This window comes from Lactuca virosa, chromosome 5 (assembly GCF_052849685.1).
Source record: "Lactuca virosa cultivar CGN04683 chromosome 5, Lactuca_virosa_CGN04683_v6, whole genome shotgun sequence".
NCBI lineage: Eukaryota > Viridiplantae > Streptophyta > Magnoliopsida > Asterales > Asteraceae > Lactuca > Lactuca virosa.
The window spans coordinates 42,813,343-42,831,430 of record NC_136430.1 but is presented as its reverse complement, the minus strand read 5'-3'; the positions used below and the strand labels follow the sequence as shown (position 1 = coordinate 42,831,430).

General features: G+C 36.7%; 1 protein-coding gene across 1 annotated transcript; it reads left to right on the top strand.

Annotated features, from left to right (window-relative positions):
- The first annotated feature begins 13,245 nt into the window (after positions 1–13,245).
- LOC145117322 (Transducin/WD40 repeat-like superfamily protein) lies at positions 13,246–16,822 on the top strand. The gene is made up of 13 exons (XM_079053622.1): positions 13,246–13,347; positions 13,442–13,549; positions 13,665–13,780; positions 13,921–13,950; positions 14,039–14,175; positions 14,280–14,459; positions 14,546–14,609; positions 14,710–14,817; positions 14,927–15,080; positions 15,269–15,358; positions 15,573–15,628; positions 15,996–16,053; positions 16,219–16,822. The coding sequence occupies exons 2-13, from the start codon at positions 13,468–13,470 to the stop codon at positions 16,596–16,598; spliced, it is 1,455 nt and encodes a 484-aa protein (XP_078909748.1). The 5' UTR covers positions 13,246–13,347; positions 13,442–13,467; the 3' UTR covers positions 16,599–16,822.
- The last annotated feature ends 1,266 nt before the right edge of the window (positions 16,823–18,088 follow it).

Sequence of the window (18,088 nt, the reverse complement as noted above, 5' to 3'; positions counted from 1 at the left end):
TTAATAAATCCATAATGACATGGTTTATGTTTAATTAAATTAAAAGGTATAATTTATTAAATTAACCCACATAGTATTTTAAAAGTATAAAATACACCCTTATACTATATATAACATTAAAAGTCTAATATTATATATGTATAACTTAAATTGCTAGTCTTACCGTTAGTAGGCCTCATTCACGAAGCCGATCTATAAGGGGGGTATAAGGTTATGGCCTATAAAATGGTCGTTTAATGGGTGTCCACTCTCACCCACCGCTTCCTTGATTGGTGGAGCGTCGTTAGCCGAACGGGTAGGATTGGGCAAACCTTCTCCTCATTAAAAGTATAATGAATAAATTAACTAAATGGTTTTTACAAAATTCCCAATCTTAGTTACTTTAGGAAAAAGTGAAATCGATGCAATTCCATGGAATTACACTTTGTACCCTTGTCGAGACAATTAGTGGAGCGTGTGTGGTTAACTGGCACACTAAGTTGGGTTTGGCATTGGTAGCGAAGGATGACTCGATGTTTGTCATAGATCGATGGAGCGTGTGTGGTTAACCGGCACGTCGATTAGGTGACTGTAACATTGAGGGCACCATGTACATTCGCATGGTTATTCACACCTTATTTGTGATCCTCGGCATCCCAGTCACAAATGAAGGGCATAATCGAGATTAAACATGACATTGAAAAGTTCAATGAATCTCAAAAGATCTAGGAGTTTCAATTCATTTAAAACTTAACCTTCTTTACGTTTTTCATGGTGGAAATTGGTAAATCGTCATTTACCTACCTTCAAATGTTCTGCGAGTTGGATTACGACATCCCTCTTCCAATTTGTAGGACATTGTGTTGGGTCCTAGCCTTAATATCTCATTTGGGTGTTTTATTAAGGTCTCAATCAACTGAACTTGAATTTTCTCTCGTTTCATAGATGTCAAAGTCTGACAACTATGGTCTTCCTAAATCCGTTGGGAAAAATTTTCCACGTGAAGATGATGTTCCACGATTGTATTGTGGAAATGGAAATCATGCTTCATTTCCTCCACCTCCTCCAATAATTCTCCCTGACCCACGTGTTCGAAGACTTGAAAAGTTCAAGGTCACTCAAGCCCTATTGGCAAAAGACATGAAAATGGAAAGTCTATATGTGCTCATGTCTTGGATAAAAGGTTACATATTGATAGATTGGGATTGTTATGTGTCGATGTTTAAAGGAAGTTGGTTGTTGACTTGGTTCTTCAGTCACTTCCCGAATCATATGGTAAGTTCGTTAGAGAGTACTATATGATGGACCACGACATGAACCTTATTGATTTGACTTATTTGCTTATTGCTGCTAAATCATAAATGATTTGGCGCACTGGTCAGCAAATTTGTCTGGTAAATCAATATCCCAACCCTCTATGGGCAATGGTAACATTGGATGTCCAGAAAAGTTTTCTCTACGCAAGAGAAAGGCTGAGTCTGAGATAGTCCCGTGTACCATTCCATAAGAATCCATGTGTTTCTACTGCCAAAAGAAGGGGCATTGGTTACGAAGTTGCCCTGACTACCTGAGAGATCTAAGAGATGGGAGAGTCAAGATGTATGACTCTGCTTCAGGTAAAATCCACTATCTAACTCCATTAAGTTCCTATTTGGAGATTCTTAATACATGATGTGATAAGATTACATTTCGATGTTTTGAAGGATCAAAGAAAGGAAATGAAGCTTAAAGGAAGGAGCAAGCTGAGTCTGATCGCGAAGAAATGGATTTCGATCGCATGATATAAGGATCAGATATTTAAGCTACTACTTTAGAGTTAGGATGGATTGCTAAGTAATATTTACATAGTTTTCATTTGTAATCACATTGTAAGGACAATATTTTTCCGCAATAAAATAAATTTTGATTTATCTTATTTATGATTCCTTGCGATGGATTTTATGAAAATTGGTGTTTGGATGGTTCTATTGTTAGCAATATTATGAATGGATTTGATTCTTAGTTATGTTATTTGTGGTAATGTCAGAAATTTACCAAATGAGGAAAGATTCTCATCGCCTAAGTTCCAATTGGACAGAAACTTGGAATCATGCAACTGGTATTGTGTGATGAATGAGAACCTTCGTATTTGGAAAATTGAGACTAATTCCTTGTTCACATAAGTATGTGAGTCAAGTGAAGGATAATGAGATCTGGTACATAATGTTGTGCACTAGTCAAGTCCACCACAAAGAACGATAAAATGTTCGTCATGATTTGCTAAAAGATTAGTAAATATGATTATACTTAATAGATTAAGTATGATTCTGAATCATTGAAAGGTTTCAATGAATGGCAGAACGAATAAGAAGAATCAATCAGGCAAGAAAGATAAAAGTTTCTCCAATCTAAGAAGAAGGGAGAGTACTTTTGTATCATGTTTTATGATCCTCTTAAAGATTATAAGAACCATATTACAATTCATCCTCTAAGGACATCTTAGTGCACTAGTATGGCTAAGAAGAGGAGTCGAGAATTGTCAAAATGGTTAAGTCAATAAGATGAATCGTACTTCGTACCAAAATCAATTCTTAGAGTCATACTCCAAGATTGTGAATTGAGTGACATAAACTTAAGTAGGAATGTTCTTACACTAGCACATTTTGGTAAGTTGTGATAAGACAAAGACCAACTAGTACCAAATTGTGTGTAGGTTTGTCTTGATAAAGACACACACTGACTCTTGAATATTTGTTTTGTCAATAAATGTTTTTGATAAAAGAATCTTATATGTCGAGAGGTCAGTGGGAGTCTAAAGATCTTGAAAAGTTTCAAGAACAAATCAAGAAGTAAACTTATTAAACACTAGCACACGACTTCAGGATTGTAATCTATCGTGTTGACAAAATTTTATTTCTGTGCCAATCCAGTTGAGTGATTATGCATATGAGTTCTACGAGTTCTCAATTGAATGCATAAGGGCAAACACCTTGATCAATGAAAGTACATTGACTGGCATAGGTGAGCTGCTAAATAACTTGGAAGCAATGGTGGGACCCTTGATGGAAAGAAATTAAGAATGAACAAGTTCTGTCCATAAGAGTTTGAATTTGTCACAAACATTATCTTACGATTATGCTTATGACAAATTTGCATGGATAGGAACACATGCACCATAAAATCTAAGTGTCATAAGGTTTCTCTCCTTCATGAAAATGATTGTGACGAAACGCTTTCACTAAGAGAGATTTTAAGGAGATAGCGATTATGTAAATTGCATTCTCAAATTCGATTATGATTACGGCATCCCTCTTCATAGTTCGAATTGTGAGATTTGGCAATTAGTCTGAACATTTAGGACTTAGTAATATAAATTCTGAATTAGTTTAGACACACATGTGAGCTATCTAAGGAAAGGTGTGTGAATTTGAGAAGCTTAGATAAAGGCTTATCGAAGCACATCGTATTGGAAATATGAACTTTGGAAAGTCAATAAGTATTGACTTTTAGAAGTCCAACTGTTTTCTTAATACGTGTCAAAGCTAGTGGGAGCATAAATGTTATGCTGGTATGGATATAATCATCATGTTAGTGGGAGCATGATTATTGTTGCAAGTTAACAATATTAATTATAGAAAACAAAAGTTTCACTTTGCAAAGTTGCATAGGTTGAAAAGTTGTTTTGCTATAATTAAGGGAGATAATATTATACTTCGTTTCAAATCTAAAGGTTTAGATCGAGAAATTTTAATAAAATTTAGTCAAAAAGATATATGAATGTTATGTTGAAAGGATTCAACGTAAGAGAATTCTATATATGGAAATATTTGTTGCGTTCTCACACTCGAATATGATTACGGCATCCCTCTTCATAGTTCGAATTGTGAGAACATGGCAAATAGAAATAAAAAATATTATAGCAAAAGACTGGTAAGTATCATGTCGTTGTAATATTCAGACGTTCTAAATTTTCCAAATGCCTAGGGCATTAAGAGGGAAAAAGGACTAGAACCGGATTTGACTGAATTAGTTAAACAACTGTCAAGAACAATCTAAGGTTCGCGAAGGATTGGTCGCTTGTGCGCGGTTGGAAGTAAAGTATTGAATAGAACATATTGACATTATTATGAATAGATATGATTCTATTTAGAATGATTTGTCACATGGAAAATATGGAAGTGTTTCCATATTGGGAGTTGGACGTTAAGAATTTATGTCTAGATTAGAAACTTTTATGCAAGAAGGATGTTCAAAGGAATGTACTTTGAATGTGAGACTTCACATCTATGGAATTGTCTTGTAACAATCTCAAATAGAGCATTTTCTAATTTCATTGGCCGAGTCTTGGTGACTTTTGTGGCGTGACATTACGAAAGGACCGTTGCATAAAGTGTTAGAATCTAACATATTCTATAAGTGGCAAGAATTTGGTATTCTTACACTTGTGGTAAGGATTGGGAATTTTGAAATGAGTGTGATTGAAAATGTTATTAAATTATAATATTTCACAAAGTAAAGACCATAGGAAACATAGTGTGCATGCTAAGAGCATGGGACAATTGTTGTTATAATTCAAGCAATAAGTTGATTACTCGAAACATTATACAATGAATAATGTGTAATCAATATGGTGATTGAATAAAAGGAGTTTTATTTATACTCTAAAGGTTGGGACCATATTGGATTCGATTATTATTGTGTTTCACTTTGCATGTTTTGACTTCCTGAATAATAAGATTATTCGAACGTTCCACAGTCGCTCATACTTTGGGAGTAGGTATGAAAGAAGATTGTCATGAATTGGTTGTAGATTGTCTAAAGTGTATTAGACATAGCAAAGGTTTGTTGCAACGTTCATGAGTGCTTACGAATATGATTTGAGCATTGGATTAAACCCACACTCACTTGGATCGCTTCATGGATTTTATCACGAGTGATTGGTGAGATGATAATATCTTATGTTCTTGAAACCGAGATGTGTGAGTTGTATCTTGCGAGTCGGTTATACATTGATAATATGTAAACGCACCAGTAACTTGGTGTTATAAAACGTATTGTTGTGTGTGATTCGGTGAGTGAGTACAAGCGAGCATTGAGTCGAAGTTTATCCATTCCTTTTGCCCAAAGTGGGATAAAAGCGATATTTGTGGGCCCCTCGATGATTTAGTGATGACAAATGAAAGTGATCGGCAGGGCCAGGACTGATTTGATTTGTTCAATTAGTCAATCGTCGTAAATCGGAAATCGGGAAACAACACATAGACTGAGAGAATGATTTCAATCCATGTCTCACGTCTATACGATATCTAGAATGGAGGAATATATGATCCCTTATCTAAAGGACGCGTATCTGATAAGATCAGAGTTGACAGCGGCTTTTGAAAGCTACGATTGCTGATCAGGATCTGAAGTCATACGCGGAATAGTTATTAGACTTATCCAAGTGGGAGACTGTTGAATTAGTGTCTAAGCCCATAACTATTTTGGTATGTACTTGACCCGATTGCGATCATGGTCCTTTTGGGTTACCTTCACCTAAGCAACTTGATAGGATGATTTGTGGAGAAAGAGATTAATTATGATTTATTAATATATTATATGAATAATATATTAAGAGATAAATCATATTATTTAATTAATAATAGTCAAGAATTAATCATAATTAATTTTGTGGCTAAAAGACATTAATTAAATAAAGGGGACTAGAACTGTCAATTGTGTGATAGTTGGATATTGGGCTAATGGACTCCATAGAGGATGGAGTGGAAGAAATCTATGGGGAAACCCATTAGAATTCGTCCAAGGCCTCTAAAGGAGGAGTTCATGGGTTGCTTAGGGCCTAAGCAGTCAAATTAGGGTTTCCTTGTTAGATAACCCTAATAGACTCACTATTTAAGGACCCCTTGGGCACCAAAAACGTGGCTAACTGATTCCTTAGGGTTTCTAGACGTTTTTGGGTGCCTCTCCTCTTCTCCTTCTTCATCCTCTTGCTCTTGGTGTTTGTGAGCCATTAGAGGAGTGACACTTGTGACTCTAAGCTTTCAGAAGTCAATTACAAGAAGGAATTGAGATTGTTATTGCTACATAACAATCAAGGTAAGATCTAAACCCTAATTCATATGTTATTTGATTATCACATGCTAGATCTAGGGTTTATGGCTTTGGATGATTATTGCATATTCATTAGACAAACTAGATCCAAAGCTTTAGGGTTTGCATGTACACCATAGGAATGTTGTAGTGCTCATAACCCATCATGAACAACGGGCACACTACCTACATCCTTCGCGGTCTCTACCTTTGTATCCGAGATATAAGCCAGAAATCCCGTACAACCCTGCTGCAGGAACCTCCTAGCCCTTGCAGCCGAACAAAGGGTCGGTCCCTGTGATGCCCTATCACCATGTATCACTAGTTCTCCCCCACTTGGGGTTCGAACCCTCACCAACTGATGCTCGCAGTCAATCATGGCCGCTTTGGGCCCCAACCAATCCATTCCGATAATCACCTTCAGCCCTCGCAACGGTATCGGGACTAGGTCAACTCGAAATCTCTCACCAAGTACATTCAGGACGCAGTCCCGATACACCCTCGTAGCACTAACGGTGCGGTCATCCGCAATCTCCACCTCGAGCGGGGAATCCAAAGTTCCCGGCGCTTCCCGGAACTTCTTGCTAAGTGCAAGAGATATGAACGATCGGGTTGCACCCGAATCAAACAAGACATGAGCAGACATACCATTGACCAAAAAGGTCCCTATGCAAGCATATAGTACACATAAGCGAGACAACTACATAAAGTAGGGAAGAATGAATACGTACCAGCCACTACGTCTGGCGCTTCCCGTGCCTCCTCGGTAGTCAGCTGAAATGCACGGCTCCTCACTGCTGGAGCTTCCGCCTTAGCAGGGCGACCGTCGGTAATCCTCATTGTGGCGGGCGCGGGCGCCGCCACTGCTCCCCTCCCCCTCCCTGCAATCTCGGACAATCGGCCTTTTTATGGCCAGTCTGATTGCAGTGGAAACATATCAAGCCATTCTTAGGGCAATCCCTGCTCACGTGGCCCTGCTGACGACAAGAGTAACATCCCGATATCCCAGCTGTCCGACACTCCCCAATATGAAACCTCTCGCACTTGGCACATCGGCCCCGGCCCTGCTGGCCTCTACCCGAAGAATCAGAGGTCTTATGCTTCTTAGCCTGAGCCCCTGCTGCCTGCACCTGCTCAGTCTTCCGCTTAGTGCGAGAATCCAACTCCATCTCCCTCTCACGGGCCTTCTTCACCATCTCGTTCAGGGTTTTGCACCCCGTAAAACTCACGAATTCCCGGATATCATCCCTCAGCATGGAATGATATCGGGTCTGTATCATCTCCTCATCGGTAGCATACTGTGGGATCAACAAAGCTCGTTCCTGAAACTTGGCGGTGATCTCCACCACAGTCTCGGTGGTCTGCTGCAAAGCATGAAACTCTCGCACTAGTCGTTGCACCTCAATTGGTGGTGCAAACTCCAAATCAAACCGCCAGACAAACTCAGCCATGTTATCTCAGCCACCCCGGCTGGTCCCACCTGTCTAGTAACCTTACCCCACCAATCCCGAGCTCTGTCTCTCAGCATGCAAGAAGCAAACCCAACCTTTGCCACATCCGGGCAAGAACTCGTGCACTGGGCGTTTTCGATATCCGCCACCCAACGTCGGCTGACAATGGGATCCCTGACCCCGAAAAACTCCGGCGCCCCACACGCCTTGAATTCCCGGAACGAGGGAGTTCGGGCCCCCAACTGACCCGCAACAATCTCAGTCCTGAATGATATGAGTCTCTCCTCCATGATCTCCATTATGCCCTCCTTGACCGTCCCAAAAATGACTGGGGTAGCGTCAAGGATGCCCTTGGTAACCTCGGCTGCAATAAGCTTGCGCAGCCTCTCATCTATGCCGTCTGTAGTGTCACCCGATCCATTCCCGGATCCAGATCCCGATCCTGATCCTCCCGTCCCGAAACGTGTCACTACCATGCTGAACTGGAATGTCATAAATCATGACGATCAGGATTTTCATAAAACGGATCTCTCCATACCGGTCCTCCTTGAAGTCGTCAGATCTAACATTGGCTTGGGTACAGGTCATGTGCTTCCAGTAGTACGGGCCCAATACTACCTTCCACACCTACCTGTACCTTTCCCCAAGGCTCTACCTGATAACTCCAATTCGTCCCAAATGAATCATATACTACAAACTACCGCATAACCCAAATCCTAGGTTATCCTAAGATTTGCTCTACCCTTCTCAATCAAACCACTCATAACCGGTTGCCTTTATGCATGCAAATTATACACAAAAAAGGATCAAATAGTCTTTTGAATAAAAGATTCTACCCTAGGACCACAACCAAACAAGGAACAGGAAATAAGGCCAAATCAATCATTCTGAGACTATAAGCTCCTAACCGTATACAATTTTAAAAGCATACACATAGCAAGTCTCATACGATTATCAAGTTCAAATATCAGTATAACATGGCTAACATATTGGGAAATACTTAGTTGGCTCGGTCGATCGCGCGCGTTGCACTCTCTTCTTTTTATTCCTTCGAAGTTTTTAACTTTTATTTTGAAAACCAATTATCATTTCCTTAGTTTGAGTCCTGACACACCCGAGAGTGTGCCCGAATCCCTCAAACCAAGGCTCTGATACCAACTTGTAACGACCCAGTTTTTTTTCAAAGAAATTTTCATTTTTAATTAACCAAACACATTCCCATAAATCAAGAAATTCCACAACAATTGTTTCAAATCCATATTCATTACAACTTTATTTTTCAAATATCATAGTGTCCCATAAGGTCGTCTGAGAGAGAGTGCACGCCGCGCCATCAAGCTTTGCCCTTGCCCTTGGACTCAGATGAACCTGAAACAAATCCAAAAACTGTAAGCGAATTCTTAGTGAGTCCCCCAGAGCATACCACACACATACACATATCCTGTTAGCTAATCAAAGTTACACATGTAACACATAAAACCTGTAAGAATGCCATGGGCTACCCCACATGGTCTTTACCTAGGACTGCCATGGGCTACCCCACATGGTCTTACATCCAAAGCCATGGGCTCCCCCACATGGTCTTTACCTAGGAATGCCATGGGCTACCCCACATGGTCTTATATCCAATGCCACGGGTTCCCCCCTGGGGTCTTCCATGCAAAACACACAATCACATATCATAACGAATCACATATCATATCAAATCACATAATGGGCCGGCCTTGGTGCCTTAGACCCATGGGTATGGTGAGAAGACTCACCTCACAAAGCTGAATCGGTAACTGAATTCAGGTATGTCCTATGCTGCTCTTCCCAAACTGTTTATAATCAATGAGTAAATAACTCAGCATAATCCCATAAATACCCCCAGGGTCAACCCTGGTCAAAGTCAAAGTCTATAGTCAAGGTCGACAATCCATATTGACCTTGACTCGTCGAGTATAATCGTTCACTCGTCGGGTTCCCTGCTTAACTCATCGACTCACCGAGTCACCCGAGGGACTCGTCGAGTTCCTTGGTGTTTACGGCCGTAAACCGCCAACCTTACACCCCTGACCATTAACCCTTGGCCGTGAACCCTTTCGACTCGCCGAGTCTTTTGCACGACTCGTCGAGTCCCTATTAGTACATTATGTTTACGGCCTCTTCCAGTGGGACTCAAGGTCCCAAACTTCATATCTATACTCTACTAGTGTGGAATACACATAAAGTTGCAAACTTTACGTGTATACAAGGCCTCACATGGCCATAATCACAAAAACTAACCTTCAACAAGGTTTTCATGCATGGGAAGGGAATGAGCTCACTAAAAGGTGCAACTTTATGATAATTGGGACCTATAAAGGTCTAAATCTGGAACTATATCCTTGTGATAGGTCCAGATCTAGGCTTGCTTCCATTTCCTTAAAGTTGGTCACAACTCTCAAATAGAATTTATGCTTAAGGTAACAGATTCATACCTCAAATCAATGCCCAAGACAGACTAAATGCTATATCTAGTGTTTTCCCCTTGATACTTCTTCTTCAAGCTTGGAATACTCCCCAAAATCTCAAGGATAAGCTCCCAATTGATCTTACTTCACTCACAAGAGGGTGTGCGGCCGTAAACGTTCTTCTAAGGTGCTAAGGGAGGCTACTGGGGCGGATAATGATGTTTATATAGGGGGCAAACCCCAAAATTAGGGTTTTCTTTAAACAGCTCGGACTCGCCGAGTCACCTCCGTCCCGCGTTCCAGATACCCGAATCTACTCGACGAGTTGGTCCTCCAACTCGCCGAGTCCATGCATGAACCTCTCCAAATTGTCAACTTCCAGCCAATACCTAAATCGGGTGTTACATGCATTAAGCTCATGTTTAATACCATGACTTGCAAAAATTCCTCAAATGGTTATGCATATTCACATCCACATTCACTCTTTTTGTTGAGATGATTCTCAACCTCACTTTTGTACAGTTTAAACTTGTACATATTTACTTTTAAGTAAATTAACATATCAAAGTTTAATGCAATCGTCAATAAAAGTGATAAAGTACTTATATCACCGTTATATGTATTCGACTTCATATCACACACATTTATGTGAATTAATCCAAGGGGTTTAGTTGTCCTTTCAACTAACTTGAATGATTGGTGTATTAATTTCGACTCAACACAAGTGTTGCATCCATATTTTGACTTATATGAAAGTGAGGTATGTGTTCAAGTTTGATTATCCGTCTTAATGTGTCAAAATTAACATTTCCAAGTCTAACATGCCACACGTTAGATGATTTAAGCAAGTAAACGAAAGAGTTATCCAACTCATTGATATTAGGCTCATTAGCCAATATATGGAATTTAAACATTTCACCATCCTCATAGACCTTGCCTACAAACATACTTTTTTTAGGTTAGTACAAACTTATTAGACTCAAACACCAAACAAAATCCATGTTTGTTCAAAAACCATCCAAACACTAAGTTCTTCTATGGAACATACAACACATCATTAAGTGTTAGCTCTTTTCTATGTTATACCATTTCTAGAATGTTTTAAACACCAAATTTTAGTGTTTAGAATCACAATTTCAAGAATAAATTTTTTCCTCAACTTGGACAACCTTATAATTCTTGAGTCATTCCCTATTTGAGCACACATGGCGTGTAGCACCCATATCAATCCATCACTCAATGGAGTTAGCATCCATAGAGTTTACTTCGGAAATCATTCCACTTTGGATGGTGACATTTCTAAAATCATTTATACACTAAATATAAATGTTTAGAATTCTAATCTACAAAAAATATGTTTGCCTCTTGCTTGGACAAAACTCAACATAATTAAAATCTATATTTGAACAATTATGAAACTATATTTCTGATGCAGGAATTCTAAATTCGTTTTTTACTAAACACAACCTTTTTGTTTTTCACAAAACAATGCGGTCTGTTCAAGACTACTTTAGCCCCACTTAAACCTGTCAAAAATGAAATATAAGTTCATAATCCAGTAGCCCTGTCTCTTAGCTTTCCACAGACTACTTTCACAAGTGCATACGATTTTTCTACAATTTATTATGAATTTTACAAAACTGTGTATCATAGCTGTTAAAATCTACCCATTCAGTGAAAATCGTATTTTTCACCCTAGTTAGAGTTGTTTTCATCTTTCGGCCAAAACTAATGAAACAAAGTAGACTCATATACCAAACTTCGAGAATTGGTTTCAACCAAAAATGAGCATCCATGATTGAGTTATGATTTTTCAAATATTTGGACAGATTAAAGCATTTCACAACAACACGTAAATTATGTTTTTGAGTTAAACTAACTTCTTAACTCATTAGGTACTTAATAGAGTCAGTACCAAAGCTGGAAAGAATAGGTTTATTCGTTTTTTTGTCGTATATCATCTTATTAGACTTCCTAATTAATGTCATGTCACTTGTCAACCTATTGATTCTTTATTTCAAATTTTAATTTTCGAATTTCAAAATTTTCACTCTAATCACATTAAATGAATAATATTATAATAAAAATTAAAATAAAATTAATACAAATATAAGGTCACATATTTATTTAGATCAAATATTATAATTTTATATAACTAAAAAATATCTCTTAGTTAATAATTTATTTAAAATAATTTATTTAAAATAATTGATTAATAATTTTGAGTTTTTATTAGAAAATTTTAATTAATTTTATAACTATATTTACCTTACCGTTTATAAACTAATAAACAAATATATGAGTTTTGATAATATATTAATATATATTGAATAACCTTCCAAATTATGTAAGAATGTGCGTGGAGACTAAACACATGAAAAGGAAAATGCAAGGCCTTTAGGCTGTAGCTGTAGGCAGTTGCGTCGGCTTCCAGTCCAGCCCAAAATATCGAAGCCCATTTAGCTGCGTCGATTTGATCCGACCGCCGTTCTAGGTTGTCGGAACTTCGTGATTCATATTAAGACACCAATTGGGTGTTCCTTTTTGCCTCTTTCGTCATAAAATCCTCTTACTGCATCAAATCTAGTGTTTGTTCTCATGCTCTTTCCTGTCTTTAAAAAAATTCTACTCCAATTTCATTAGAAATCCTATTGCTTGCGTTATTTCAGGTTCTCTGTTACGAATCAAAGCAATTGTAGTGTTCGTTATGTTGTCCAGTGTTTTCAGCTATTGCTGCGTTTTTCTTTCTATCTCTTCAATTAGGGTTTCATATATTTCATGTCACAAGAAAAGTGGGAACGTGTTGTTGATTACAGAAGATTAGATAGCGTGCAATATATATAACTAGGTTATAACCCGTGGAAACCACAGTCGGTATATCTAGAATTTTTATATAGATAAAAAAATAATAAATGTCAAAAAAAAAACCAAGATCTTGTCGATTGTAAGTAATTATGAATTAATTTGTTAAGTTTAATAATGTTATTAGGATATGATTTTGTATTTTCAAAATTTGAATTGAATTTGATTTGTTACCAAAAAAAAAGAAAAAAATTAAAATCATTGAAAAATGTCACGTGTCAAAGAGACATTCTAAAAAACTGAAATGTGTCATTTTTAGGTTTCATTTATTAGAAGAGGTAAATTACGATTACACTGGACTTGGGTGTTGTTTTTAGTTGGGCCTAATTGACTGGGTCTGTTACATAGTTGGGCCTAATTGACTTGGGTGTTGTTTTTAGTTGGGCCTAATTGACTGGGTCTGTTACATCGTTTGTGCTAAATGTACCATATAGCCCAAAGGGTTTTTCGTGTAAAGCCTTACAAAAAACGCAGTTAACGGAAAACAAACCTATTCCGCGGCTGCCGTCGTCAGCTCCGCTACCGCCACCACCCTCTCCCTTTGCAGTAACGTAAGTTCTCGTCTTCCCTTCACCTCTCTTTCCTCTCTTTACTTCTGTAATTACTCATCACCTAGTGAAGTATTTTTCTGTACTTCATCATTAGCTAAGCTGTAATTCAGAGGTGGAAAAATGCCACGAACAACCACAGTAGAATCTGCTGGCTGTCCTCCACTTCGCGCCCTAACTTTCGATGTTCTCGGTCTCATCAAAGGTTTACTTCAACTATATTAGCTTATTTACGTTTGAATTTTATCTTCCTGTATTGCTAAAGCATTTGTCAAATCATGAATTGTTCACATAGTTTTTGGTGTATTTTATGATTGTAGTCACTGAAGCACGAAGTAAGCTAGGAGGAGTTCCTAAGGTGGTCGAGAGATGGGGTGAACCGGAATCCTCTCGATGCGTGCTTGCCGCCTCTACTAATGACCGTAAAATCGACCCTGTATGTTCTAATTCCACCATATGATATTTCATTTCAAAATTTTAGACACTTGTGTATATTAGACATCGACTGTAATGATTTTTCATTTGAGGACTGCTATTTACAGTTTTTAATCATATTTTTTTTGCAACATTTTGCAGCTGTTAGCTGTTGCAAGGAAAAGTGGTGTGGTAAGTTCTATCTATCAGCTCATCCATTCTTGTTTAAGCACTTGCATTGTTTGTTCCCTCACTATATATACTTTTCCCTGCCAAATAGATTGAATTGATTAGCTCCATCAATGGTGATCTTCGAGTTTCACTTCCTAGTGGCAACCAAGCTGATGTCCAGTCTCAAGAAGATAATATTGTTGGGTTGCATTTGTTCAAAAAACAAACATCTGAATCATCATCCAGGTATATGTCAAGATCATTACTTCTTTTCCCATTTAGTTATGATATCAAATTCATATGCAAGTAACAATCTGATCATTTACATAATCTCTTGTGTTTTAATTTAGGTCATGCACCTTGCTTACATGCACAACAAAAGGGCTTTCAACCCTGAGATCTTTAACACTACCAAAATCACCAGGGGACTCCACTAGTGACGATGATCAAGTCACATGGAATGTGTGTGCAGCTGGTAATGTCTTATGTTGTAAAGTGGATGATAATGAAAACTACGCCTTATTTGGAGGGTTAGTTTTTTTTTTCTTTTTATATATTTTATTCTTCATATAGTGGCTTTCAAATACTGTGATATAACAAATGTTTTGTACATCAGGAAAGGAGTAGAAGTTAATATATGGGATCTTGCAACACATACGAAAATCTGGACAGCAAAATCAGTAAGCCCATCTGTTCTTTTTTGCATGTTTACAGTTGTATAGGCAAATGCCTTCTCTATCAATTTCTCCACCATGTAATTTTCCTTATTTGCCCCTGCAGCCTCCTAAAAACAGCCTTGGGATATTTACACCAACCTGGTTTACTTCAGCCACATTTTTATGCAAAGATGATCACCGCAAGTTTGTGGGAGGCACCAACAGCCATCAGGTCCTTTCCTTTGAAGAAAGCATATAATATTCAGTTGTTCATTATTATTTATATGTTGAAATAACATGAATATATTGAATAGATGTCTAAATAAAAGTAGTATTTGTAGGTACGATTGTATGATATGGCTGCTCAAAGAAGACCTGTGATGTCATTTGATTTTCGTGAGACACCAATTAAGGCAATCACTGAAGATCAAGATGGCAATACAATTTACATTGGGAATGGATCTGGTGATCTTGCATCTGTTGACATTCGCACAGGTATGCAATTCTCAAAACTTTTCTTATATTGGTTGCTAAAATATTTCTCTTAGACAAGGGTAATTTCGTCATTTTACTTCCCGGTCCAGAAAAATGTATCTTATTTTTTTTCTTGACATGACCAAGAAACGAATGTTGACATTTGTTTTAATGCAATTTAATTTCAAGTTGGTAATTTTTTGCTGAAGGGAAACTATTGGGCTGCTTTTTGGGGAAATGTTCTGGAAGCATCAGATCAATAGCCAGGCATCCTGATCTCCCAGTGATAGCTTCTTGTGGTGAGTTTTTATTTTTATTTTTTTCAAGCCCTTCATATTTATTGCAGTCTTGGTATTTTCTTTTGGAAACTTCTTTTTGATTTAATTGGGACATGGTTTAATCCGGAAATTAAATTAATACAAAAAGGACCTAATAGAAAAAGTCAGTGAAAAGAGGTTTTCTCCATTTAGACATTTAGTCCTAACCTTCTTACAAATTTTGATGGTATTGTAGGACTTGACAGCTATTTGCGCATATGGGATATAAAATCAAGGCAGCTACTCTCTGCGGTATGTTGTTACACTAACCATTAAGGGCATACAAATAATTCAAACCAGTTGAATAGTACTTATTTATGCACTCATTTACCAATTTATGTAACAATATTCCACTTCTTTAATAATTTATTTTTCCGATTTATACAACTGATATGAATTATGATATGCAAACCATGTTTCAACTGGTTAAACAGATTGCATATTTTGGTCCTAAAATGAAACAAGGTTTTACATAAAGTTCCACATTAAACATTTTGAGTTGTGGATTTAATTATAGTTTGAAGATGGATGGATTGTAAAGATTTTGTTTGGAAAAAGGAAATTCTAGCTACTACTTTTGATTGTAATTGTATTCTAAGTTGTTGGAGAATGAATGCAGGTTTTCTTAAAGCAGCATCTCACAAATGTCGTCTTCGATTCTCATTTTAACGATGAAGGTTAGTCACTCTCATATTACTTAGGACAAGACAAAACATTAGGGAAAATATGCAATTTACCCAAAAGGGTGGGGTCTGGTCATGAGCAAAAGACGTGAATGCCCTTCTCGTCCCCATTAGGGAAAATAGCTCACACATTTTTTGATTCTCAATCTGCATGAACAGAAGTTGCAGCAGCTTCTGGTCCTCCAAGTGAACCAAAAGAAGATGATGAGCTAATAGAAAGAGATGAGGAGTCGCCACCAATTGTTAAACGCAAAAAGAAGAAATCCAAATCACGCGATGTTGACAGAGATGATGATGATGATGATGATGAATCGCATTCTGTTAAACGAAAAAAGTCCAAAAAATCACAGAATGTAGATGAAGATGAAGATGATGATGCTGATGAAGGGCCACATTCAAAAGAAAATAAAAAGTCCAAAAAACCAAAGAATGTAGACAAATACGAGGAAGGATTGCTTTCTGTTGAACATGAAAAGCTGAAAAACGTAAAGGATCGAAAATCAAAGAAATCAAAAGGCCAGAGGGTTGATTTGGAATGATGTATGATTTAAGAAGAGAATGATGATAGTTTAAGACAACAGTTTTGAAGTTTCTGATTGAACATGGTTCTTGGGGGATTATTGTTTTTGTGATATTGACTTGACTAGAAGGCATTGTTTGTGAGAATTAGTAAATTTTAACAAATTGTAAGGGGTTGATTGCAAAAGAATGCTAAGTATTTTTATCATTAATACATAATTTAAATTTTCTACTTTTTCAACCATTGAATGCGGCAAGCTGTATTTTTTATGGAGTTAATCATTTCAGTGGTCAAAAATAGAAAGTTAATATCATACAATGACCATGTTTAGTACTTATTTTCCAATATGTTCATAAAATATGAAAACGAAATAGTTTTTTTTAAGATAAAACTTCACAAAAACCTAACATATTTTATTTAATTAAAAAAAATATCATTATATGATTTTTCTAGTGGCGTGGCCAGATATCAGAAAAACCCAGTGGGAACGGGCAAGAATGTGGCCAAATATAAGAGGGAAAGGAATACAACTTAAAAAAATTATTGATTGGCTAAATAATCCATATTTAAATACTAAAAAGAACTCTTTTATTTATTTAATAAAACCAATTATTTATTTATTAGTTTTTTCGAATTATTCAGTTTTGGTTTACGTTGGTTCGGTTTTATATTTTAAATTTTGATATTCGATTTAACCGATTAAACCAACTAAGAATATATACGTATCGTAATTTTTTATTTTTAATATTTATTCTATAATAATCTTATAATTTGTTTTCATTATACAATACCTACTTTATCTTAGAAATAAATGGGAAGAATGTCGAGGGTAGGGTTCAAACTTGAGACCTATGGATTGTAGATGATGCGTTCTCCGCCTGTTTTGGAAATAGATGGTGTGGTATATATAAAACTAGGTTACAACCCGTGGAAACCACAGGTAAAAAAATTTATAAAACATTTATAATTATTATTAAGAATTTTTTGTTTTAGGTATTTTCTCCATTAATAGTTGGTGAAGCTACTTAAAATAACATTATGAAGACTTTATGTTTGGACGATATAAAGAAATTAAGTTAATTTACATCATTTGTGTGTATGATTGGTTATCCGTTGAAATACCAATCATACATTCTGTCGGGTACAAATATTGGTGATTCAAATGATATGTTCAAGAAGATTCAACTAATAACTAAGAACCTCGATAATGTGTTTTATATGACATTAACTTATGTTCTCTTGTTAACTTGAACTCCGGAATAGGGTATAAAGCTTGAAAGTAAAATGAGAAAATCTTACCATTACTGTTTATGAATTATAGTTTTTCTTTATTTGATGATACGCATGAATTGTTTCTAAAGTAAAAATATACTTATTAATCGTATTTGCAATGTATAATGGTGTTGATGTTGATGTTTGTTTATTATTATTATTATCATTATTATTATTATTATTATTATTATTATTTGCCGAAATCACATATGATGCATAGGATTGGATGCAAATGAT